Raw genomic sequence first — 26,863 nt, forward strand, 5'->3', positions numbered from 1 at the left:
ACTGATTCTTGCCTACATATTTATACCTGCCTCTGGAAATTTCCACCACATGCGTCTGACAAAGTGGGCATTCACCCATGAAAGCTGATGCTCCAATACTTCTGTTAGTCTATAAGGTGCCACAGGACAATTTAATACTGGTACATAGTGATGATGATGATTTGTGAAACTTGACTGAGGTGGAGGACTCAGAGGGTGGGATATTTCCAGGGAATGCCTTACTGCTAAATGATGAAATGGCAATTGGCTAAGCCCTCAAGGCACAAGGCAGCAGGAAAGGAGGGAGGGCAGACAGACACTGTGTGTGTGTGTGTGTGTGTGTGTGTGTGTGTGAGAGAGAGAGAGAGATGCGCATTTCCCCTTTAAGTATGAAGAGTGGGATCAGAAGTACCCTGCCTTGTTAATTAGATCAGCAAGCTGAGACCAGACAGCAGCTGCCAGCAGCTGCTTCTGTCTGGAAGCTCCCTCTGTCGTGTGTTCCCCCTGCTCTATGGAAGATGGGGTAAGCGGGGTGCAGGGGAGGGGGGGACACCCTGACATTAGTCCCCCTCCTCTTCTCCCCGCCCCCCCAGCAAGCAGGAGTCTTGGGGAGCAGCTCCAAGGCAGATGGCAGGAGCAGCACATGGCAGTGCAGGGAGGGACAGCTGCAATGCTAGCCTGCTGGGCAGCTGCTGCACAGGGAACTTAAGGGAGTGGGGAGCTGATGGGGCAGTCTGTCCATCGTGGTTCCAAGCACCCACCAGCTAGCTCCACTGGTCTGCTCTTCCTGCAATCAGTGGACAAAGCAGGCGACTGCCAAACAACATTAGAAGGGAGCATTGCACAACTTTAAACGAGCACGTTCCCTAATTGATCAGCAACGTAACAACGAAACAACGTTAACTGGGATGACTTTAAGTGAGGAGTTACTGTACAGATCTCCTTTAAAGACTGGTTGAGGAGTCTTTTTAATATCAAATCAGTACTTGTAGAAAAGCAAGGTACGTATCTATGCTCAATATTAAATGACTGAAATTTTCTTTGCATTGAAAAATCACAAACTTCTAGCAACTATCCTTGATTTTCTTCAACTGTTCTTTAATAACAACTCAAGCTCATCTGGTTTCTGTTCTTGCAGTCTTGAAATGAATGGAAGCAGACTGTTCCTTGTACATCAGCTTCTATGCAGCTTTGATTGAAATTCTGTTTTTAGCACTGAGAACAACTCTCTTTAGAATGATGGACAGGAGTAGTGTTGAAGAGATCCTTACTCAGTAATGAGTTGACAAATTGCTGATTATGCATATCTTTCCCTAAAAATGAATAGGTTTTAGTTTAAAAACTTTTCACTTAACTTGAAATTCATTAACAAATGAATGATACTGGAGTATGAGAAGTTAAATGTAAAGATCTGAGACATATTTGGAGTAGACGGCTTTCTAGAAAATTCCATCCAGCTTCTAGTTTCACTTTGTACCAGTAGCTTAGTTCAGCATGTAGCAAAGAACTATGTGAAGTGTTTGTATTTGTGCATTTGTCACTTGCTGCATCCAGACAGAATTGTCACTGGGAGATAAACTAAAGCTCATTCATCCAAACGTTGGCGGCAACAGTAGTCAGCCTCAAGTCAGTCCTGCCTTTTAGGATATACAAGGCACTTTCTTGGAGATGGTTACATACTCTACAAAACATTAGTGCTTTGACATTGCATCAGAAAGGGTTTTTAATTTGATCTGTCTGTACTACTAGGGGTATTTGTGAAGTGAGCCACTTCTTTCTCTGGTCTGAGTTCTCGGGGCATATTTTTCCCAGAATGTACAAACTAACAATGTCATAGTGTTTGGTTACATTCATCACATCTCTCTTGTATCATCACTTCTGTGACACTGGTAATTGTAGAGGTTTGACAGTATTGAGTTGTAAGAATTCAGTTGCTTTTTTTTCCCCCGCCCTTAAACACAAGTGTTCATTTTAAATCTAATTTTTTAGCCCTCTTGTGGTGTCAGTTAACCATTGTGCCACCTGTCTTCCTGTCTTTTGGAAAAGTGGGGTGAATTATTCAACTGAATCTTGTTGCACAGGATGTCTGTATTATTTCAGGTACCCTTTAAATCTATTTTGGAAATACACGTTGTTCTTAGAGTGCTTGCTCATGTTCATTTCATATTAGGGCTGTGTACTTGCCATATGCGCCAGTGTCAAAAGTTTTTCCCTCAGCAGTATCCGTAGGGGACTGGCTCTGGTGCCTTCTGGAGTGGCGGCCACTTGGTGTGGTATAAGGGGTGTTGCTGACTCCCCCCACCTCAGTTCCTTCTTGCCACCAGTGACAAGTGGAATGTCTACTGCTTAGACTAGCATTGATTCCTTCTCTGTTCTTGCAAACTTTGAAATCCTGTAAAATAGTTATACACAGTTTTCTTATTTACCCTTAATAGTAGTTCTTAAACTCTCCATTGGTCCTGGGCAGGACCCGGTCGCGGTATGCCCATCAGCAATCCCCATACCAGCTGCCTGAGCCGCTTAGGTGAAGGGCACATAAGTGATGAGCTGTATCTGCAAGTCCTTCAAACCTAGGATGAAGAAGGAGCACGCTATCCATCTAAGAGCACTCTTAAGAGTTGGCACTCACTCCTGCCCCAGAGCAGTGGTCCAACTCCGCACCAAGCATTGTGGTCTCTGTGTGCAGTGTTCCCCCGGCGCCATCCACAAGCCAGCACCGGTCTCCCTCCACGGCTCCAGTCAAGAAGCTGAAAAAGACTGTATGGGGAAGATCTCCTACCTCCTGCAAAGGGAAAGGAGAGGGCAGGGGGCAAGCCAAGACCCATATCGAACAGCTCAACATCTCCCTCGAGAAGTCGGGCCCCAGCTCAAGTCGAGCAGTGCAGCCCATCCCATTCCTTGCCTGCGCCTCCAGATAGAGGTGCAGGCCCTGGCCAACTTCAGGTGCCATTGATGCCCGAAGCCCTTCAAGCAGCTCAGAATATCCTGACACTCTCTCAGGGCCACCCTCACGGCTCCTTCAGTACCCCAGTCTCTGGGAGAACACACGTTGGGACCGATGCATGTGTCCCTGCCTCAGTGGTACCATGCCCCATCGAGAGGGACATCCTACCAGCGTTTGCCTGCCTGCAGCTGTCCTGCCTCAGGATCGGAGAGGCAGGCTCAGCAGAGCCCTCTTCAGTCCCTGCACTGGGGGCACCAATCGAAGGACTTGAGGCGTACCTTGCTGATAGATTGATGCAGACCCTCTGAGGCACATGCCACCAGAAAGAACTCCAGGACCGGCACAGACCATCTTCAATGGTCCAGGACTGATCAGGCACCAGAGACGGCCAATTGCTGGGCCGTCATTTCCCATCTCCAAAAGGAAGGTTGCCCCACTCAGGCCGATCCTCCCAGCAGCCAGCTCATAGTAGCTCCCAGTCCCATTTGACATCTCGGTACCGGTTGAGTAGCATGAGGCGTGGATTGCCAGGTATCTGATGCAGATCCACTGAACGCTGTCGGTCCCCAAGAGCCCAGCAAAGACGGGGGCCCCTCACCCAGTTCCTCAGGATGATGCCAAGGCACACCAGGAACTTTTGAAGAGGGTCACTTTTAAGCTGGGGCTTCAGGGAGAGGAATTGGGAGAGCCCGCGGACTCTGTCTGATGTCCTCTGCTCTTCAGCTCCTGCCAGGGTGGCTCTACCCCTTGATGAAGGGGTTTCTAAATGGATCTCTGAAATTTAAAGTATTGACCTCAGAAGCTCCATACACGGTCTTCTACGAAGATAAGGTTCAGTTGTGGCCCCACCTGTCCTTCCTGCCAAAGGTGGTCTACATGTGAACCAGGATATCTTTCTCCCCGTGTTCTGTCCCAAACTGCTCAAGACCAGGTGAGGAGAGGTGTCTTCATGCCCTGGATTCCCAGAGGACCTTGGCTTTCTACTTAGAATGTACCAAGCCTTTCCGAAAATTGACTCAACTTCTTCATCGCTATAGCAGAGAGGAGGAAGGGTCACTCGGTGTCCTCACAGAGCATCTCCAGTTGGATTACCTCCGTGCATAAGGAGCTATTATGACCAGGCAGGGGTTCCGCCACCACTGATTGTCAGAGCTCACTCAACAGCGCAGTCATCTTCGGCAGCCTTCCTGTCACACATCCCTATCCAGGACACCTGTAGAGGTGCAACATGGTTCTCTAGTCACACGTTTACTGCTCATTATGCCATCACTCAGCAGGCCAGAGATGATGCTGTGTTCGGCAGAGCTGTGTTGCAATCTACACGTCTGTAAACTCCTACCCACCTCCAGGGGTACGTGCTTTGGAGTCATCTAATATGGAATGGACATGAGCAAGCACTTGAAGAAAAGACAGTTACCTTTTCTGTAACTGGGTGTTCTTCAAGATGCTCATGTCCGTTCCATGACCCACCCTCCTTCTCCACTGTCAGAGTTTCTGGCAAGAAGGAACTGAGGGTGGAAGGAGCCATGCGGGGGCCTCTCCAGAGGGAGCCAGAGCCTACGGATACTGCTGAGGGAAAAACTTCTGGCACCGGTGCATGTGGCAAGCACACACACCTAATGTGGAATGGACATGAGCAACACCTCTCGAACACCAGTTACAGAAAAGGGAACTGTCTTATGTGCTTTACCAATTTGATTTTGTGTTAAAGGAGACTTAGTAATTAGCTCTATTTCTACACTTTTATGACTCATCTACTTTATCCTTTGACAAAGTTCCTCCTCTGCCTTGGTGAGTTCTGCGCTTATTGGTGGATTTGCTCACCTCAGAGATTCACGGCAACCCTCAGTTTGGCCACTTTTGCTAGTGGCTCAAATCTGCTGTTCACCCAGCTAACTTCGTCACTGGCCAGCATGGGGAAAGGGAGGAGAACAATCCCTGCAATCTCCTGACCCACCTAATGGGTCAGGGGTTAGGCCAGGGACCCTCCCCTCTGGTGGGACTGACAGTCCAGGTCACCACCTCTGGTCTCAAATAGGGAATTGAGGCGAATGGGGGGAACCCAGGCCCACGCTCTACTCCGGGTTCCAGCACAGGGCCCTGTGGATTACCACTGTCTACAGTGTCTCTTGTAACAGCTGTGTGACAGCTACAACTCCCTGGGCTACTTTCCCATGGCCTCCTCCCAACTCCTTCTTCTTTGTCCTCACCACAGGACCTTCCTCCTAATGTTTGGTAATGCTTGTACTTCACAATCCTCCAGCAATATGCCTACTCACTCTCAGCTTCTTGTGCCTCTTGCTTCCTGCTCCTCACATGCGTGCCTAACTAACTGAGGTGAGGTCCTTTTTAAACACAGGTGCCCTGATTACCCAGCCTGTCCTAAGTGATTCTAGGAGCTTCTTAGTTGGCTCCGGGTGTCCTAATTAGCTTGCCTGCATACCTTAATTGGTTCCAGCAAGTTCCTACTTGTTCTGGAACTGTCGCTGTTACCTTACCCAAGGAAAAGGGACCTGCTTAATCTGGGACTAATATATCTGCCTTCTGTCACTCTTCTGTAGCCATCTGGCCTGACCCTGTCACACCTTACATATTAATTTATCCTCACACAATAGTTTTGAGGTATTCTCCTCCTGTTACAGATGGGGGACTAAGGCATAGAGACAGTGACTTGTCCAAGGTAACATAGGAACTTTGGCAGAACCAGGAACAAAATCTCATTCTTTGGAGAATCACTCCATTGCTATAACTACAAGACTGTACTTCCCCTCAACTGCTACGTGCTCTTTTAGAATATCTGCCACAATACACCTAAAGAAATATTGAGGAACAATTTTAAATGCACATTATAATGCAGTTTTCTTTTTGATTAGCAGCTTAGTACATCATTTACAAAATTGAGGTTTTTGTCAACCATTGTGTAAATCATTTGAAACATATTTAGGTTACATGTTGCAATGAAATTTCATATATTCACCTGTAGTTACTGGCAGTCCCGGCAGGATAGCTACCAAGGAAGGATTACCCGCATCAAGAGCTAAGGGGAAGAAATGAATATACAATACAAAATAAATTCCTTAAAATATCACTAAACATCAGATTTTTAATTTTGATTTCCTTTTTTGCATTCAAGGTGGATACACTGTTCTTAATTCAGCAAGTTGTGCTTGGAGAAGCCAGAGTCTCCCACATTTGGCTGTTGTATGCCGCTCTCTAGGCAGTTCTATACAGCTTCCATTCAGTATTCACGTGTGTGTGGTGCTAGTGTGCCATGAGGGCTCTGGGGTCCTGAACACTACTGATAATCTGTTCATTTAATTAGGTACAGATTTAGAAGCTGAATCACTTTAAAATGTAGCCCGCAGGCAATATTGCCAATCCAGTGAAAGTCCTAAAAGTCATGGGATTAATTTAAAAAAATTTGATTACATTGACCAGTGGTCACTAATTTCAGCATGTGTTAGGGATAATAGACTCCCTAGCAACTCTAGAAATTGACTGTGTAAAAATGACTCTACTTAAATTTGCCAACTGTGAGCATTCGAAGTCACAGCCACGCATTTTAGTGACAAAAGTAGAAATTTTACTGTGTACTTTTTTACTATCATTAGCTTGCTACCAACACGGCTAACTGAGTGATTCTGTTCAATCTTATGCATCAACAGAATTGTTCAGCAGTTGTCTTGTCTTCATAGGGTTTTGATCGTTATAATAGAATACATAGGAGTGTAAATGGCCACTAGAATCTTTTGCTGGGGATATGCAAGATAGAAAAGAGCTTAGGTTGATTCTCAGATTCTCAGTATGCAGGCATGATAGTTTAGAGAGAAAATCCTTATGTACAAAACTGAGCATAATTTGATATGGAGAGGAAAAACATTGAACCATACAAAGTCATTTTTCAGAGCAGAACTGCAGTTTAAGGGATTTTTCAGTGTGCCGTTTTCACACTCAGTGCAGCCCAATAAAAATGAGCTTTTGCTAAGTCAGGAACTCTTTATGCCCCTTTGAGCCCATACAGTCCATAAAAACCGCTGTCCCATCTGGCAGTCCACTGAAGATTTACTCTGTCACTCTTAGCTCAATTTTAAGATGTTAATTTTTTTCTATGAAAACTAATTAAACTAAATAAAAGCTATAAGGCTACCATACCAGTGATATTCCTAAAAGCTAATAGAGCCTAAACTGTAATATTGGAAAGAGCAACTCTATTATATTATCGTTTCTCTTGTCCATTTATGCACTTGGATGAATAATAATCTAAGATTATTCCACCACTATTGTGTACTCAGCCATTTAGAGTTTGAAATGTACCTCTGATCTGGCGAGTGTTTGATCTTACATCATTCATAACTCAATTAGGAACTGAGGGTGTAGAGTGAGAAGTTTCTGCCTCATGAATTTACTTTGAGCTGTGGTATTACTAATGGAAGTGGCAAGACTCTTCACTTTGGTTTATTGATATGTGATTAGTACTGTATCTGTTGTCACTGCCCCAGGAGTGTTTTCTAGATGCAGGAAAGACTATGGTAAAGGAAGTGAATGAAAGGCATTGAAAAAATTGTAAAATCTGGCTGTAGCTTCATGTTAACTTTTATCTAAAATTTTATGTATGAATAGGTAGTATACTTCAATTAAATAAGATAACTACCCCAAATTTTCTCTAAAAATGTGTTTGGTTAGATATCTGGTGCATTTGTTGGCTTTACTGAGCATAACTATCTCCTTTGAGATTGTCACTACTTTGGGCAGGTGCCTTTTAACATTTCTATTAGGATGTTCATCTTGGTTCGGTTGTCTTTGTGCTATTTTTTACATCTTTCTGGGCTCACATGTAATTGTATTGGAGCTCAAAATAAGCTTGTCATTCACCCGTCAAATAAGGAACATAATTCAACTTTAGATTTTCCTCCCCCGAGAGCAGCTCCAATATGCAAATATCTTCAGTTGCTAAAAAACAAAACAAAACAAAAATATTCTATGCCGTCCCCTTCCCCACCCTCCACCCAAAAAGTGGTTGGAAACAAAAGGTCTTTGTTTCATGATGGCCCACTTAAAGAGAAACTGTCCGGTTTTAGGCTAAAAATTTGATCTACTGTTTTTAGCATCTTGGGGAATAGTCAGTGCTCTTGAGCTCTGCCTGCACCTATAAATACTGTCTCGCATAGATCCCATAACTTCTGTCAGTGTTTTTCTCTGCATTGTGGTGGTGGGGGACGTTTCCCAGAATATTGTAGTTTTAAGGGAAGTCAAATTGTTAGCCTAAACTGAGATATTTTTATGCAATAATAGCTAATTGTTTCCATATACAGGAACTAAGGCACTTTCTGTGCAACAGTACTCTTTTTAAAAAGTAGATTAAGCTTCATGGTCCTCCTGCAGTTATGCACTATATGTGTATGTTGGATCTTCAAACATTTTGACTTTGTATGCTCCAGCATTTTCATGTGGTGATTGTTCAGGGAAGAGGGCTGAGGTACAGTAATAAGTTCTATAAGACTTAACCCTCAGATGGTCAGCAATTTGTTTATCCCTACATTTTAAAAATAAAATAGATGGCTTGCAGTTTTTCCATTCTTATGTAGTTTATAAGTAGGAATGGGCATTTAGCTGTGACTTCAGGTATCACTAATAGTGTCCTTGTGGCAACCTCTCAATTGAGTAAATGGGAACACTGATAACAGCCTTTCTTATTTGAATGACTATTTTATGATCTGCTGGCTTGTGACAAAACAGATGTTGCTGGTGATTCGAAAGCTGTATTAGATTGTGTTGTAAGAACTAGGAGAGCATTTCTAGAAGGCTTCCTGATCACAGAACAAAGAGGTTGTAATTTTTGTATGTTACAACAGAAATAAAAACTACTTTTTTTAAAAAAAAGTTTGTTTGTTTTTTTCCCCTCTCTCCAATATAGGTTGCCAACTTGGCCTGTTCCATCTCAAACAATGAAGAAGGCGTGAAACTAGTTCGCATGTCAGCAAGTCAGCTTGAAAATCTCTGTCCTCAGGTAATTTGCAAGCTTGAGTATTTCATAGGTGTACATGGGAGGAGGGAATATCTAAAGCAGTGGAAGTGGACTGAGTATTGAAGGATGAACAACTGGGATAGGAACTTCCCTAAAAACATATGCCAGGAAAGTTGGCCTGTGATTTTAGGCTACCTGATTAGCTTACTACTACATTTACTAGTCATAATGTGTAGCCCACTAGATTCAAACAGTTATGTTTAGACAAACTGCTAGACAGTAAATAGTGAAGCTATGCAGTATATATGCATGCTCATGTTGCAAAAGAATGTGGTATGAAGAAAGTACCAATGCATCTATCAAAATTAGTAGGTTTAAGATATGACCATGATATGAAATGCTAAATACTTTACATGCTCTTTGCTAAGTTGTTATAAAATGATCTTGTCCAAGTAGCAGAATGCATGAACTTGTTAAAAAAGATCCTCTTTGATAGGGAGAAAAAAAGATAGATAAGCTTAAAACCAATCAAACTTTCGGTTAAGATCACGTTTTTTTTTTATTCAGATGCAACCAGGAAAGCAATAAAGCTCTAGACTGTCCTATTTAATCATCTAAGTCTTGATGTCATAAATACTTCTGACAAGGTGGTAGGAGTGAATTGAAGATATTAGTGCTCATCAGTGCTTATGGTGGCTTAAAGGAAGGGCAGTGACATTCAGAGCTCTGAAGTACAGAAATAAGCCATTGCAAGAGGATATGCATGAATAGGAAATATATATTTAAAAAATATAATGTCCTGTTCATCCATTGTCAAACTTCACCTTTTGTGACAAGGCGATCTGCCTCCTTTAGCTGCTTTGTGTTTTTATATAGGTTTCCCCTCTATCCTCCTTCCCTTTAGGAATTCAGGTCACTGCTGCTCTGGGTTTCTTTGTTTTGTATGGGATGAGTGTGAGTGAATGGGATATGACTGGTAGTAATATTTATTTTTTTTGTATCATTCTTAGAAAACCAGCAACATTTATTTAAATAAGCAAATACATGCACTTGAACGCCAAACACATAGTTAAGTCTCGGAGAGACAGGCAACCCTGTTTCCTTCTCCCACCAGAAGGAACGTTGTGCCTTATATGACTATATTATCTGAGAGTATAAGAAGAGAAGAAAAATCAGATTTCATCCAACACTAAAATTACTTTGACCATTCTCACACATTTCCCTATTGGAGAATGTACATTATTATCTTGTACAGGGAAAATAAGTTCATGCAGTTCAAGAATGAAATGATTTTGGCAATTGTAGGAAGTTTGTCCAGCTCTGGTATATACCCACATTAAAAATACAGGTACATGGATCAGTCTTTCTTTTCAATAAGTCTTAATCAACAAGATCATGTTTTTTGATAAACCTCCTAATTGCTAGGTATTGATCCATCACCAAGTGCCCATGTTTCAGATGTTGATTTTGAAAATCATCAGTTCTGTTTATTTGGTTATTTGTAAAAATGGGCATACTAAGTCAGACTCCTAGAACAGCCTCTAATTTTGTATCTCTAATTGATAATAGATACAACTAGACTAGGTATAGATGCTCTATAAAACTGGTTCAATTCATTTTACTTTATATGTATACAGAGCTCTGCATGTAATTCTTTTGAGCCTGATGCATTAAATAGGTAATGTCACTATTACAGGACTAGCTGCACTTCTGTCCCCTTACTTGTCTGAATCTACCCGTCAGATGGCAGACCTCATGCCTTTTACCTGTCCTGGAGTTAAACTCTGCAGTTCTTCTTTGAGTGCTGTCCTTGTGGTGCTGCACTCCAGATGATGGTGCGTCCTGGTGCCATTGATCAGAGATCTTCGGTAGCAGTGCCTGGTCAGGACGCACACGCTCAGCTGCTGTCTCATGGCGTCGTTTGGGTTTGTCTGAGCGCGCGTGCATCCCGCACTCCCCTCAGTTCCTTCTCCGCTGTCCTCAGCTGAAGATGTTCAGCACTGCCCCGAGTCCCCTCTTCAGCCTCAGAATGGTTGAGAAGGAAATGGTGTGGGGAGGGAAGGGGCGACGCGTACGCTCAAACAGACCCTAAGACTAGACCCTGGGCAGCAGCAGCCTATATATCAATTGTGTTTGCCCAGCAGGTCTGACTGAATTCAGGAATCTTTGGAAATCTGACTAGTAAAGTACCGTGATCAGACAGCATTCTTAAACCCAAAGTTACTGTCTAAGTCCTTTTTCTCTAAATGCTTTCTTCCTACTGTTTAAAATATACTCTAGGTACATGTCTATATTATCTCATGGTTTACCATCCCATGATAGTAACCTAAGCAGGCCTAGCTACTTCAGAAACTCCCACAGGTGCCTGCATTTCAACCTGGTTCTCCTGAGCAACTATCCCCCTCTTCTGAGTTTCTTTTTAAAACCTGACTGTTTCTTTTGCTCTCCTGTGTTCTGGGACCTTTGCCTGTACTAGCACTGTCTCTAGTCTTAACTTTCAAATGTTTGCATAAAGTGGCTTATCTTAAGCCATTCTTTACCTTCCTGTTAGCCTCCTGTTAAGCTGCACCAATATATTCATACGGTAAACATCCAATAACCAGTTCAACACAGTAGTCACAGGTCGAAAATTGCTTAAACAAGACAATTTTAATCTTGTTTGTAAAGGACAGGAGAAATGTATTATACAACTTACGTGTATTAGAAACATTGAATTGATCTTACCTATAAGATAATAGAACATAAATGGGCACTTATTTTGCCCTTGAAATATCTTATCTGGAAGCCTAAACCACAAAATTGACGTTTCAACATGCAATTTCCCATCAATTACAAAGCAGTTTTCAAGAAATTAGTGGTAGCAGTGTGCTCTCTCTAGGGCCATGCTGCATGTGCCATGATTGATTTCTTAATACCAGGCGAGGATGACCCAACTTGGGGATCCCTATAGAGTAATTGAGGAAGGTTGTTTTGAACTGTTTTGTTGTGCATGGTGCTGTTTTAGGGCCCTGGTAGCACCTCCCCTTGCTCTAACAGTAGCAAAATGTAGTCTTTTTGGATTACAGATCTTCTGTTTTAAACAAGAATAGACCTCACAATACTAGCATCCTCAAATACAGTGTTTTGAAATGTTAGAGTTTGGAACCTCAAGTTACCCGGCAAAGGTTGCAAACACCAATAGACTTAAAGGCAAGACTTATTCTTGGGAAGACATGCTTTTTACCTCAGAACTTTCAGACTGCTGGCTTAGCAAATAGATGCAGTGTGAGCTTAGACCTATAAATATCACTGTACAACATTATTTAAATAGTAAAACTAAAATCTAGTTTCTTTGGACAAATTATGCCTCTGGGTTCAAAGGTCAGATCAATCAGTGTTTACAAAATAATTTATAAAATGTCCTGCACCATAAAGGATGGGGGCGGGAGGGTGGGGGGGAATATCAATACCTCATTGATGATTGTTGTAGGAAAGAGTGAATCTTTAAAGGCAGTGGTATGGCTGGAAGGCTGAAATCTAAGAGTGTACAGTAAGTTTAAGGTATTGGCTAACATTGCCAAGCTATTGTAAGATAATGTAGTGACCATTTTGAGCATAGGGCGTTCCTGTTTAAACAGCTGCTTCTTACAGAATTCCAGCGGGATCCTGTCAGATCCATACAAACAATTGGTTAATCATAATAGCTTCATCTTAATTAGTTGAAACTTGTCAATCCCCTGTTACAGACTTGCTGTTCTAAAACAATGCAATAGAAATGAGGAAATACAAGTCACACAGTGCAAAGACGCCCCCCACCCCCTATAGTATTTGATTATGACAAACGTGGGAAAAATTGCATATGGATAAAGAATGGTCTGTCAACTTAATACAGTGATCTCCAAACTGTGGAGTACGCCCCCCCTAGAGGGGCGTGAAGGAATGTCAGATGGGGCCCAGGCCAGGCCCCACAGGGGGCAAGGAGGGAGAGCCACCCAACCCCTGTCTGCCACAAGCCCCATTCAGCCCCCTACCATTGCTCTACTTCTAGACCTGGTCCCAGCTCCGCTCCTGGCCCCAGCAAGAGTCTCAGCTCCATTCCTGGCCTCGGCTCTCAGCCCCAATCATGGCTGTGCTCCTGACTGCACTTTTCAGGGGTGGGTTATTGGTGTGGACAGGTTCCATTATGGGGTGGGGAGATGGAAAAAGTTGAGGGACCACTGGCTTAATATATGGGCTCAGAGGCACTCAGTCCTGCAGTTTGACTACATTAAAAGCAAGAAGATAGTTCACTTAAAAGCTTCTTACAAACAGGAAAATTTAAATTTTGCTAAATCTGGACAAATTGGCAAAAATCAGGTCTTCCTAATGACATTTCAGTCACAGATGTAGATTAACATGTTCCTTTCCAGTGTATGAGTCTCCAGTTAATCAGTGCCAGATTTAAAGCCAGTGGAGACCAGTTGCAATATTGATAACTCTTTATTGGTTCAGGAAAAAACATTAGGACAACCATATATTGGGTCAGCTGAATTCCCCTGCACTATATTTAGAGTATATTATGTCTTTATAAACTACTTTAAAACTTAGGTTAAGAGGTAGTTTATATATAAAGAATGGAGCATTCCTAAGCACACCAAGGAGGTGGAAGACCTGGTGAACAGTGTGATCTTTCTTCCTGAAAAATTACCTTTTGAACTCATCTAAATTTGTTCTTCATAATGTGAGGATGTGTATTAATGAGTCTTCTGCTAATGTGTTAACACAATTCTGACTTCTCAAGACCAGCATCACAAAACATCCATGTACTCTACCATGTTCAAACAAGCTTTTATATTATAGTGAAAATAAAGACAAGTTCATGACAGGTGTAAAGTTGGGGAAAGAACCAAAGCCTTAGTCACAGAAATTACATATTGCACTAAAAACCAAATGTATAATACATTCTTCATAAAGATGTTGGGAGAGGAAGCAGCACATCGTGGAATATTCTAAATACTCCTGTGCATAATCAGTGCTGGTTATAAAGTTATGTTTCTATCCATTTGCATTTGAAATGGATGAGACCAAAATGAACATAAGAAAGGACAACTTGCTGCAAAAATGGGAATTCTTTAAATGTAGATGATCTGGGGTAAACAAATTTAAAGCTTTTCTTAATTTCCACTGTGTTTACATCTCAAACTTCAGGCCTCAGAACTGGTGTGCATTTTAAAGATACTTTTGATTTAAAGGTGGTAAAATTACAATGTTAGTGAAGACTTTGAGGCAACAAGAAAATAATTTACACATTCTGTAGAACTAATCTCCAGGGCTTTGGGGAGAGGCGATAGGAGGGAACCTGGCTAAGGGCTGAATCAGCAGAGTGCTGTATCTTGGAACTCCAGTACATAAAAGTTTTTAAAACTTGGAGACTTTGAGGAACAGAGATTTTTTTTGTAATGTCACTAACTCGACCCACACGTTCTGGGGTAAATGTTTTGTGCTTTCTCCAAGCCTTTAAATTGGTTGTAAACTTACTATTGGGTAGAATGGCAAGCACGTCCTCACACAAGAGTTGCTTTGGTGATTTGAAGCTTAAAAAACTTTGTTTAGCTTGTTTTTTAATGACTTAGCTCTTAAACAGTTATACTGATCCTTGGGTTGGCAAACTTAACTCTTTCACACACACACCCCTGTGCAAGTCCTTACACACACACGCGCGCGTGCGCGCGCACACTCTTAATTTGCTGCAATCTAATATTCTCACTTTCTGGAAACTCCCACAGCCCACCTTCTGACATCCAGCTTCTGCTGCCTTCCCCTAAACCCTGGAAATATGTCCTTCACCTGAGCCTTTCTCAGCCCTGAACACCAGTTTCCATCTCATCTACCTGACTCAGATACTGGGTAGCATCTATTGGTTAAGATAAAACTAAAATGTAATTCGTGGAAGTTGGTTAGATCTTTCTTTCAATAAGAGACTCGATCCCCCCCTGGAATTTAATTCTGTTTAGAAACGTGAAAACCTGTTTCTGGAGATTTTAAAATGCATTTTGAGTTAGGGATATTTGAGTAAAAGATTTTAATAGTGGTCAAATGTTGATAAGAATAACATGCATAGCACACGTGGTAGGTGCGCAGAAAGTTAATAGGGAAACTTGACGTTGTATGGCTCTTGAAAGGAAATAGAGTTTTACAGATACTTTTCAATGTTGTAATGTGATGCTGTTATTTAGCGGCTGGACATTGACTATTCTCACATCACTTAATCTTTGGAAAGAGGCTTGAATAAACCCAAGTAAAGCTCAGTTGCAGACGGTTATCTGAATGTTAGTTATATAGACTAGGCTAAATTTCCCCCAGGTTGTCAGTTTTTCCCAGCAAAGAGCCTGCTGGAGAAAGCCCTCTGCCAGAAAATTCACTAGGAACAAAAAACACTTGTGATCTCTACTCTGCTGAGAGTCATAGGTGACTGGCTTAACCCAAAAGTTGGGGGTCCTGGGAGCTGATTCAGCACATCTCCTTATAGCCTCTGCAGACAGGGATCCTAAGGACCCCTGGTGGTATTAAAACTTCCCTACCTCTAAGGAAACCCTGAAAGGACAGGTGGTGATATCACCTGCCCTTCCGTGGGGTCAGTGCCAGCCCTTTAATGGTGCAAGCGGGCCTGCCTGGCCTACCTTGCATCTCCCTGCACAGAGTTGAGCGAGTTAGGCCTAATAAACAGATGTTAGCTAATTCCTGGGTAAAGTGACACTTTTAAAATAAATTGGCCCTTTTATCAGATAAACATCTTGTTTTTAATAACTGTTCCACATCCTTACATTCATAATTTTGAAATGCTTGAAAAGCAACTAATTGCTTATAGATATCTGATGAAACAGATGGTAACATATGCTGGTCACACCTAGTGACACAGCATATAAAGTATATTAGTGTGAAAAATCCCATGCAGAGACTGGCAAATCCTAAACAAAGCTTTAAAAATTTAATGGCTTTAAAAAAGAAATCACATGCACCCTGCGGCAGGTTTTTCAGCTGTCATTGTGCCCATGGTTACATCTCCCAGCCCACAGCTAGTCCTTTTTGGGGAAGAAGGCTTCCTCCCTCCTTTGTGCCAGAGACTGTTACCCAAGCAGTGTGTGCTCTTTTCTCCTCCCCTTTGAAAGGCTAGTGCATCTCCTCCAGATGCAGCAGCCAAATACTTGACCTAACCCTTCCAGTGCCTAATTCAGGAGTCTTGAAGTATTCAGGTGGCACTTCTGTCGAAATAGAAAATCTGAAATAAAAGCTAAATACAAAAATAAATGTACCTAGACAGTATAGAAACTGATAATGTAGCATTTGATTAATTCAGGGTACAAAATGCACAAGTCTTGCTAATAGGTTTTTTACTCAGTAGCTCCTTGAAATTTGTTATAGGAAATGAGATTGAGTCACATCTAGATACATGAAAACTTTGTTTAGTATCCAAATACAAGTAACTACAATTGCAACCATAATTAAGTAAGATAAATATAGCAGAATGGCCTTATGCATTGTGCATATCACAGCCTTATGGAAACCATCGGGGTGTGAGGATGGAAAGAATTGGCAGAAGCACATAAGTTGGATTGATGCTGTCATCCTATGTCCCAGCTAGGGGTTGGTCTGACAATTTTTTACAATGCTTTTTACTTCAAATCCCCACACATCTGGGACCATATTTGATTGGGTCTCAGCCTCCTGCCCACATGTTACATCGGGGAAGAGTAATGAGGGTTCTGACTGGTTGTGGAAGTTATTTACATCAGTACATCTCTCTATATAAATGTGGTTTCACTTCATGGTTGTGTGTCAAAAAGCCCCTAAAATCTGTTAATTTAAGATCAGTTTGTTGTTTTGTATTTTCTCCGAAGAAACCTATTGCTAACTCTTATAGCCCTAGATCAAACACTTAGGCCTGGTCTACACAAGAAAATTAGGTTGGTTAAATCCTCTCAGTTAGGGATGTGAAAAATCTACATCGCTGAGCTGCGTTGTTAAATTAACCCAAGTCCCCATGTAGACAGCACTAGGTCAATGGAAGAATTCATTTGTTGACCTAGCTACCGCCTCTTAGGAAGGTAGATTACCTGCACTGCCAGTGTCTACACTGAAGTGCTACAACAGTGCAGCTGCAGTGAGACTGCTGTAGCGTTTTAAGTGTAGATGAGCCCCAAGGCTAACTAGACATAGCTAACTCTGCTAACTGCTGGGCCCTGTTAGGCCTCAAGCTTATTGCAAAGCCTATTTCAAATACTTTTACATCTTCTGTTCCTGTTCATTGTAGCTTTAATTGTTTTTATTATCACTTCCTTAAGCACCTTAGCGTTTCCTAACATAGAGCTTATAGTTTGATCCCAGGTACGACCCTCCCACGATCAGGTCAGGGGTCGTACGCAGACTCGTTTTAGAAGGGAACCAGCAAGAGACAAATGGGATGAAGTCAAGAAGACAGCACAAGAATCCTGAGCTGATATCCATTTTGATATCCTGGGCCTAGAAGAGGGTGGGGAAGGAGGGGCTGAAAAGCAAGGTGGCAAGTAGCAGTAGGTGTTACTGTTTGAAGCCTGAATGTTTTATCGCGGGCAGAACTTGCTCTGTAGATTGTAATATGAGAACAGCTGCTAGTTAAAAACAGACTGGTGTGCTTTGGGAGTTTTGTTTATCTTCATTGTTCTAACTCGGTGAAATGCAAAGTGGGAACAGCACGAATGTTGAAAAATAAATGTCTATTTAAAAGTTCTTCCAGTTTTTATACTAAATGGGGCACACATAAATTTAAGGGCTTGTTTATTTACTGGTGTAGTTATATCAGAATAACACCCCCTGTGGATATGCCTTTTAAAGAAGTATAAACTAAATCAGAAAAAGGCACTTTCTAATTCTAAAGTAAGTATATCTTCATGGGAAATTATAGCAGTAAATTTCTTTTTTTATGTAAACAAGCCCTAAGCGTCCTTTTAACTGCTGTAACATTACCAAAGTAAATGTTCTTGTGTGAGTGGGAAGATATTGACTACTCTAAGCCCATTGGGACAGATAATGAATTACAAATGAAAGCAATTAATCTTTTTGCTCACAGCTTTAACTTTTCTACTGGTCACTGCCAGCGCATCTAGAAAAGCCAAAACCTCTCATTGTTTCTTACATTTGGCTTCCAGGTGAGGCACTTCCATTTCAGTGCCTCAAGTCATAGTCATAGTGAAGTACACTGAAGGTTGCACAAGATTCAGACACTGGAGTTGGATGTAAATGGAGGTGACTTAATTATCATTAAATGCACATCTCTTGCACCAGTTAAGCATGCCTTTGTGGAAGGGGGGAGGGGTTGTGGTGGCAGAACGGTAGATGGCTTTGTCCACTTTTAGAGCATGCAGAGTTTTAAATTTTGAACACTTTTTGCCACCCTAAAGTAAACCACCTACATTTTCTGTAAAGCAGAGATTTTAACACTGAAGTTACTCTTTTACAGATGTTAAAAGCATCTGAGAAGGAAGGCTAAGCTGTTCTTGCTTTGCACATTTTTTCACAGAAGTAAGTATGTTGACCATTGGCTGTCACCCAAGCCCATTTTTTCTCTTTTGACTTGAGCTGAACACTACTTTTTCAGTCACTTTGATTGCAAAGCAGGAAAGTCACTTCTCCGTTGACTCTTTCCTGTCAAGCAGCAGTAAAATTGAATTGAATAAAATAGGGAGTGAAGATGTAATGCAATTCCCAACTTTATTACAGCTTTTTTGAATTAGACACTTCCACTAACCTGTACACTTGGCTCTGATCCCTTTCCCTGCAGAAACAGGCAGCTGTCTGTCTCCATTAGCCCTGGGAGGAGTTGTCATCGTCCTGCAGGAGCGGTGACTGACAGCTTCTGAGTTCTTATTGCTGCAGTCCCCAAATACTAACATAACTAGATTTTTCTCTCCCCCCAGCATTCCATTCCATCCTTATTTTTTCTCCCCCACAATCTTTCAGTCCATGTCTACTGACGTTCTCTCTCTCATACTGTATCTCCAGCTTCCAGCAGCCAACTTGGCTCAGAGCCACAAAAAAGCTGTACTCCTTGAGCTGGGCCCCAGCCACGGGGAAGCAGACTGTGCAAAGAGAGCTGTATGCACAAAAAAGTGAAGTCTATCACATAGGTTATTCCAAAAAGAGGACTGCTGATCACTGCTTCTCCAATTGCTACTCAGCCCTGTGCAGTGTTCCCTAACACATCCTCTAATTCCCATGCTCAGCAAACAGTTACCTGTAGAGTCATAGACTTTAAGGTCAGAAGAGACCATTATGATAGTCTGCTCTGACCTCCTGCACAACTCAGGCCACAGAATCTCACCAACCCACTCTCGCAACAAACCCCTAACCTATGTCTGCGCCGTTGAAGTCCTCAAATCATGGTTTAAAGCAGGGTAGACAACCTATGGCATGCGTGGTTTAAATCAGGTCCAGGGAGTGGGGGGAAGTGGGGCAATTTGCCCCGCGAGCTGCTCTGGGTTTTTGGCAACAGTTCGGTGGTGGGCCCTTCACTCGCTCCGGGTCTTCAGCGCCAGGTCCTTCAGTGCAGTGGAAGACTCAGAGTGAGTGAAGGACCCGCCACTGAAGTGCTGCCGAAGCCTCAGAGCGCCACCCAGTGAGTACAAGCTCCGCCGCAAGCAGCGGGAAAAATAATAATAAGCTGCGATCGGCGGCAGCTCTACTGCTGCCTCTTCATTCTTCGGCTGCAATTCGGTGGCTGGCCCTTTCCTCTGAGAGGGACCCGCCGAAGACCCGGCCCTGCTCCAGGCCCCCTGAATCCTCTGGTCGGCCCTGGTTTAAAGACTTGAACCTATGACCTGCTGGTTAACTTGCTCTTCGAGACCTCCAAAATAAATCTACAGTTTTTGTCCCAGGTGACAGACAGTTCCTGTGTGTGCCCATTTTCTTCTCCTTTGAGGTGGGTGGCTGATGGCAAGTTCAATTGATTTCTTGGACTGATTGTTCTGTAGGTTTGTCTGTGTTCTAAAAATGCAAATGCACATGCTTGAAAAGGGCCTGTCGATACAGCTACAATCAATCCAGAGAATGTGTATTAAAGAAAAAACCAAGAAGCCATGAGCGGTGTTCTGCTTAGACCACAAACTGTATGTACAGAATTAAAGGCCTGATAGCCCAGATGGAATTCGTGCATACCACTCGAGGTTGGCAGTCACATTGTGGGTGGAGACAGAATGTGCCTCAGTAAAAGACAATTGTGAAGCTACTATCAGGCCCTGCACTAATGTTCGTCAAACGTTACAAGGTGGATTCCAGAGTTTTTCAGCTGAGAGAGTCTGGCACAGAGCTTCTTCCTGGTGAAGTTTCCCCATAAACTTCACACTGATCCTATAGTCCTCCTTTGAGTTTTCTTTATCTGTCTTTTTTCTGTCATTGCTCTCATGCTGCCGGCTACTTCCCAAGTATGAGTTCATAGCCATACCTGCTTGTTGGAAAGAGAATCTTACCTCTCAACTTTTTAATGAGGCACTTTCACTAACTTAGCCCTCCCCTTTTGTGGGGGATATGTGGAAAACCAAAATCACCTTTTTCTTCCAGGAAGACTCTCTGCCTTTTCTGAATGGTTTTTGTATAGTTCATTTTTTGTATTCAATTTTGTCAGCATTAGTATGTTAGAAATTGTAGCTTTTGAGAAAATGCTTTATCCAAGGAAATATAGGGGCTGCTCTGATAACCGTAATCACCTCCATCATTGCAGGGAAAGGTAGCTGATCAGAGTGCAAGATTTAGTGGCTATACTTTTTTCTAAGGAAAAAATACCAAGACAGTTTCCTTTTTCAGAGCATACGTTATGCAGATACAAGCAGCATGTGTGTCACTGGCATTAATGTTAACTGATTTTAATACTCACTGAAGTATGGTTTTATGCTAGCAATTGCGAAGGGAACTAGGAGAAGGATAAAATCAGGATTCCAAGGCTCTACACTACCAGCCTCTGTTTTGGTAGTCATGGTTACTAGCAAAATACAGGCTGAGAGAACTTCTGGAGGGTTGCCCATTTTATCCGTCCCTTCTAGGGTTCTCATTACTGAGATTCATGTCTGGAGAGTTGTGGGTGTCTAGATCCTGCTTTTTTGACTGATAGACTGATCATTCGTTAAATAATCCAGGCTCGGGGGAACAGGTCCAGCAGTTCCTGTACCAGACCGTGAGTACAGAGTCTTGGAGAGAGAGCAGCAAAGAGTCCTGTGGCACCTTATACACTAACAGACGTATTAGAGCATGAGCGTTCATGGGTGAATACTCACTTCGTCAGATTCGACCAAGTGGGTGTTCACCCACGAAAGCTCATGCTCCAATATATCTGTTAGTCTATAAAGTGCCACAGAACTCTTTGGTGCTTTTACAGATCCAGACTAACACCGCTACCTCTCTGATACTTGGAGAGAGAGAGAGAAGTTCTGCTTCCATCTTATCTGCCAGGATGAAACACAACTGAGACTTAGCCTTGACTGAATAACAGGATCCTAAACACAGGACATACTGCCCTTGCATCTTCCTGTTGCACATCCAATACAATCACTAGCTGTGATGAATCTCTGATTTAGTCTATACTGTAGGATGATGATGATACCGTGGGATGATGAATTATAACTTATTCCTTTTAAAAACAATTGCTGAACATTTGTGAGGTTTAAAAAAAAAATAGTTGGAAAACCACATATCTTTGAAATCCATTTTCTTAGGCAATAGGAAGTTTCCTTCAGAAACGTTCAAAATTCTAGAGAACCATATTCATAACAGGTTAGTAAATGAGTGTATTCAGTACACTCAAGTGTAAATATGTCTTCATTACTTTCCTGGGGTGGAGGGAAAGTTAAACTTATGCTTGTGAAAGCAAGGGACTGAGCACACCAGACAGAGAGCAGTCCCTTCAGTGCCATGTTTCAGCCCTTCATCTGTTAGGCAGCTTGCCACTCTTGCTAAATTGTCATTATTTGTTTACATTACAAAACCTATCAAGCTCATTTTCACTTGTGACTTAAATCAGGATTTCAGCCCAAATCTTCAGGGTTGAAAAAGTAACATAACATACTAGTCTCCCTAGCCCAATATAACTTCTCTGCATTTTTTCCCCAATCGTTGCTAATTTCCAAGATCCCTTGAGTAAGTAAGCCTGCTTCTCCTGTCTGATTCATTCAGTGCCATTATAACATGTTTAACATCACCATCACTCTGTAATTAGTGAGTTATATTTAAAGAATGGGTTGTGACACTTCTGAATGAGTCAGATAGGTGGAAAAAAATGGATTTTATAAAAGCAGGCGCATCTGTTGCTTACACTGTTTTGCTCACAGCTTTGGGAAATGATACACAGCTTTAAAAAGCCACAGTGAAAAAAGGTATAGGCTAAACTTTAAGTTAATTCGTTCCAAAGCTTGTGTTTGAAAACAAAAATCAGTATTGTTTTTTTATCATGGCTGCAGGAGTTTAGGCCAGAGGAGACCAGTAGATCATCTAGTCTGACCTCTTAGATATCACAGGACACCAACACCACCCAGCAGTCGCACATTAAACCCAGCAACTGAAATGAAACCAAAATATTTTAAGTCCTCAGGAGACTAGACTCTTCTGTGCCCCAGGCAGAGAATAGGAGGGACCATGGTGCGACAGTGCTTGAGGTTCCAGCAACGGCAGGAAAATGATTAAATGAGACACCCAGATAATCCTGGCAAGTGACCCACATCCACATCCTGCAGAGGAAGGTGGCAAAACAAACAAACCCAAGGTCACTGCCAATCAGACCTGGGGGGAAATCCTTCCTGACCTCACATATGGAGATCAGTTGGACCCTGAGTGTGTGAACAAGAACAAGCCAGCCACACATCGAACAGATGTGCTCGATGCCACTTCAGAGCCCTGGCGTGTGCCACGCAATGTTTCTTCTCCAGTTGTAGCCATCCCTGATTCTTCACAGAAAGGAGATCTTAAAAAAACCAAAACAGAACACTGCCAGAATAGATTGGGTGGGGTGAGGGAAATCCCTTCCTGACCCCTGTCCGTGGCTGGCTGAAATCCTGAAGCATGAGCTTAAGGAACATAGACATAAATTGAAAGTAAGCTGCAGGATTGTTGAACCCTTTCTCCTATCATCACAGGCAACCCAGTCATACAGTCTCACTCAATTTGTCCAGCATGCTCTCAAAACCAGTTAAGTTGTTTGCCCCCTCAACTCCTATTAGGAGGCTGTTCAAGAATAACACCCTTCTGAAGGTTAGAAACCTCCTAATTTCCAGCCTGAACTTGTTTATGGTCATTTTATATCCATTTGTTCTTGTGTCAACATTGTTGTCTAGCTTCAATAGCTCTTCACCATCCCTAAAATTACCCCCTAATGTATTTATAGAGAGCAAACATATACCCCCTCAGCCTTTTTTTGCTAGACTAAACAAGCTAAGCTCTTAGTCTCCTCTCATAAGACAGAGCCTCCATTCCTCTGATCATCCCAGTAGCTCCTGTCTGCACCTATTCTAGTTTAAATAGATCTTGAACATGGGTGACCAGAATTGTACACAGTATTCCAAATAAGGTCTTACCATTGCCTTGTTCAATGGCATTAATGCTTCTTTATCTGTATTGGAAATGCCTCGTGAATACATTCCTGGGACTGTATTTGACTTTTTCATAGCTGTATCATACTGGTGGCTCATAGTCCTCCTCTGATCAACCCCTAGACCCAGATTTTTCGCCTCCTCTGTTGCTTCCAGCTGTACTGTCTCTGTTCCTCCATGGAGCCGCTGCTGGCCATAGCTGCTCAGGACCACAAACCTCCTTATTAGCACAGAGCCACGTAGGGGCTGATGGCAGGGTGTCCCTCCCCCTCCCATCATGTGCCCAGATGGGCAGAGCACTCCCTTTGTCCCAGCTCCTGCCCCTCTGAGAGTGTCTGGGGAACAGGTCGGGATAAGGCTTCGTGGCTGATGGCCAAAACTTTTTTTTAAAAAGACTGTGTATCTGACTGAAAATAGTTTGTGGGCAAAGATTCCTGTGCAGTGTTTTTGAACCCAAACATTGGAGCACTAGGACACTGAAAGTTAAATGAATTTAGAAGTAGTAGAATGGATTTTTTCATTGTCTACACTTAGAGAAATGCAGAAAGTAAAGCACATAAGTAGTTACCAACTACATTACATTTCTTTAAATTCTTTCATTTGTAATCAGTGTTGTCATTATCTGACTAGTTGGGCTACTTGTGGGCTAGTTTAAGTGGCTTTAAGCTATTAATGCAGTAGGAATCTGGCAACCTGGAGTCCATTCACAAAACATTATGCGCTAGTTGGGCCTCTGCTGCCAGTTTGGGGTCTACAGTTCAAGTGTCTTCTTTGACTTCATATTTGCACCTCCCCTCTGGTCTGAATACTGTTTCTCTGCCGCCCGTGTATGGAATACACATAGGGACTAGCATTCGAAGAAGAAATGGAAGTTCCTTACATCTAATTAAAAGCTCTGAGTTGTGTGATGTCTATCTGTATTCTGCTTCTCCTTCCTCTCTGCTTTGGATCTTACTGGATTTGCAGTAAGAAGAGGTATTCTTAAATATAGGTACAATGTTAGCTACTCTCTAGTCTTACGTCTCCAGCCCTGAATAGATCATCATCATCATCACTACTCCTGTAACCGCATTGGTCATTGGGGCACAATCATTGATGAGCAGTCAACCAATTGTCTCCCCCCTGACGATTGTGTGTCAGTGCTTGAGTCTCCGCGAAGTCCATTCCTGTCCACTCTTCTATGTTGTCAGTCCATCTCTTCTTATATCTGCCTTTTCTTCTCTTCTCCTGTACTGTCTCTTGGAGGATGATCTTGGATAGGTGAGATGATCTTGTCACATGGCTGTACCAGTTCAGCTTGCACTTCCTCACAGTCATCAGGAGGTCTTCATGTGACCCAGTGCATTGTGTGATGATGTTGTGGACCCCTTCGTTAGTGACAGTCGAAGTAGGAGAAGCCCAGGATTTTATGGAAGTATTTCATCTCTACTACCTGTATTTTCCATTCAAGTTCTGCCATAAGGGTCCATGTGTTGCATGCATACAGAAAAATGGAGATGACCAATGCATGCAGCAGTTTCAGTTTGGATCTCAGGGAGATGGTCTTATTCCTAGATGCTGACTGATATCCTGAATAGGTAGACTTAGTAAAAACCTTGTTACTGGGCTAGGAATCTCGTGTGCCAATTCATTCAGTATTGTGAGACGGAAATTATCCCCCCTCCACCCTATTTCAGTGCATTAAACTAAGTTTTTTCTTTAGTGTCAGATGTAGTAATTTCCATTTCTCTTCTTGGCTTCTGGTGGCAATATGATGGAATAATATTTCCAACTAGCTTCCCTAAAATATGGGAAATAAAACTTTTTGGACAATGCTGAATCAAGGAAAGGTTCTGAGATCAATGTTTCTTACTGAAGTACTCTAGAAATTGACTGAATAGCTTGTATAATATGTACTCTGTAGTGTCTCTGTATACTCTATATTCAAAACTTAAGCTGTTGGGATTTGCTGAAGTCACATTGTATTTTTTCCTTAGTAGATGGAAGCAATTTGAAGGCAGGCTTGAAGAAGCCTGTAAGTGGTTGATTCAAGAAGTGGGAGCAGTTTTGGGAGAGGTAGCAGATAAAACAGCATGAACAAACTTTCTGCCTTTTCATTTTTGGACTATCAAGGCCTTATACAGTTAATTCCCAGAACAATTAGGCTGCTGTAAGATTTATTGGCTGGATACAGAGTAGATTTTTTTTTTTAAATTCATCAAATTCCCAGATGTGTAATTCTAATTATGGAAAATGTCACCATTTCTGGAGCATTTCATTCCCTTGGTCAGTGTTCTGGCCAAGGTATTTAGGGGACACTGCCTTCAGATGTGTCTAACATACCCTATCCCATCTAAAATATACCACTTCTGGTGTTACAGCTGAGGGAATTCTGCGTCACTGCATGCGTGCAGAATTCACGTCCCTCCACAGATTTCTTTGCTTCCCCATCATTTTCTGTGGGGAAGCAAAGTGCTGCAAGAGTGGTCATATGCCCCATCCCCAGCAGCAGCAGACACTTTGTTTCCAGCACCTGGAACAGCCAGTAGAGAGATCAGTCACTGCATATGGGCCTGGGGATGCCCGGAGGCATGTGGGTCATGTCACTGCCTCCCCCTACCCTATTCAGGTGAGCACAACTCGCTGACTCTGCCTGGATCCTAATGCTGGTCATCTTCCCCATTGTGCTGGATGCCCTGTTTTCTGTACAATGGTGAGCGCCCAGATGTCCCCTCAGCAGCAGCTGGGGCACTCCTGCTGAGCAGGCCCACTGGACCGCCAGCCCACTGAGCCCCAAACAGCTGCACCTTGACTCTCCAAGCCTTACTACCCCAGTACCTGGACCACCCCACTGAAACCCACGTATGACCCCCACTGAGCCCCAACCACCTTCACCTGGACCCCCCTGCAGAGTCCCATTGCCCCTGCACCCAGAATCCCCCAATGAACCCCTGTGCATCCAGATCCCTCACTGAACTGCTTGCATCCAGATTGCCCCACACCTGGATCCCCCCCACTAATCTCCTCCACACTTGGATCCTGCGGGGTTGAGCCTACCTGCTCACACCTGGTGCTCCTGGCACAGAGGAGCAAGGCTTCTGGGTCTGTGTCAGGGTCGGGTGCAGCCTCACCGCTGCGTCCCTGTCCTGGGGAGTATGGGAGCTGCAAGATGATCTCTGACCTCCGTGCAGCCAGTGGCCTGTGCTCCCTACTGCCATGCTGGAGCATCCACATTTATTTACTGACAGATAAAATTTGCAGCATTTTGCTGAATTTTAAAATATTGTGTGCAGAATTTTTTTTAGCACAACTTCTTCAGGAATATGGTGTGAATAATCAAACAAGCTAGCTTCAACTTTCTTCAAGTATACATGCATGTAAAATTAACTGCTCATGATATACATGGAAGTGAACACAAACTGGACATGATTA

The 26,863-nt window shown here is 42.7% G+C and overlaps 1 protein-coding gene and 1 long non-coding RNA gene across 5 annotated transcripts in view; one reads left to right on the forward strand and one right to left on the reverse strand.

The window, feature by feature from the left end:
* CTNNA1 (catenin alpha 1) overlaps window positions 1-26,863 on the forward strand; it is a 214,242-nt gene that overhangs the window by 153,727 nt on the left and 33,652 nt on the right. For all 4 annotated transcript variants that reach the window (XM_050962581.1, XM_050962580.1, XM_050962583.1 and 1 more), the window contains one exon: window positions 8,838-8,930. In XM_050962581.1, the coding sequence (XP_050818538.1) occupies window positions 8,838-8,930 (93 nt within the window). The remainder of the gene's footprint in view (window positions 1-8,837; window positions 8,931-26,863) is intronic.
* LOC127055686 (uncharacterized) lies at window positions 15,813-20,788 on the reverse strand. The gene is made up of 2 exons (XR_007775556.1): window positions 18,631-20,788; window positions 15,813-16,125 (listed from the first exon to the last, which is right to left on the reverse strand). It is a non-coding gene; the product is annotated as an uncharacterized LOC127055686 (long non-coding RNA).

The sequence above is a fragment of the Gopherus flavomarginatus genome, chromosome 7, assembly GCF_025201925.1.
Source record: "Gopherus flavomarginatus isolate rGopFla2 chromosome 7, rGopFla2.mat.asm, whole genome shotgun sequence".
NCBI classification, from domain to species: Eukaryota; Metazoa; Chordata; order Testudines; family Testudinidae; genus Gopherus; species Gopherus flavomarginatus.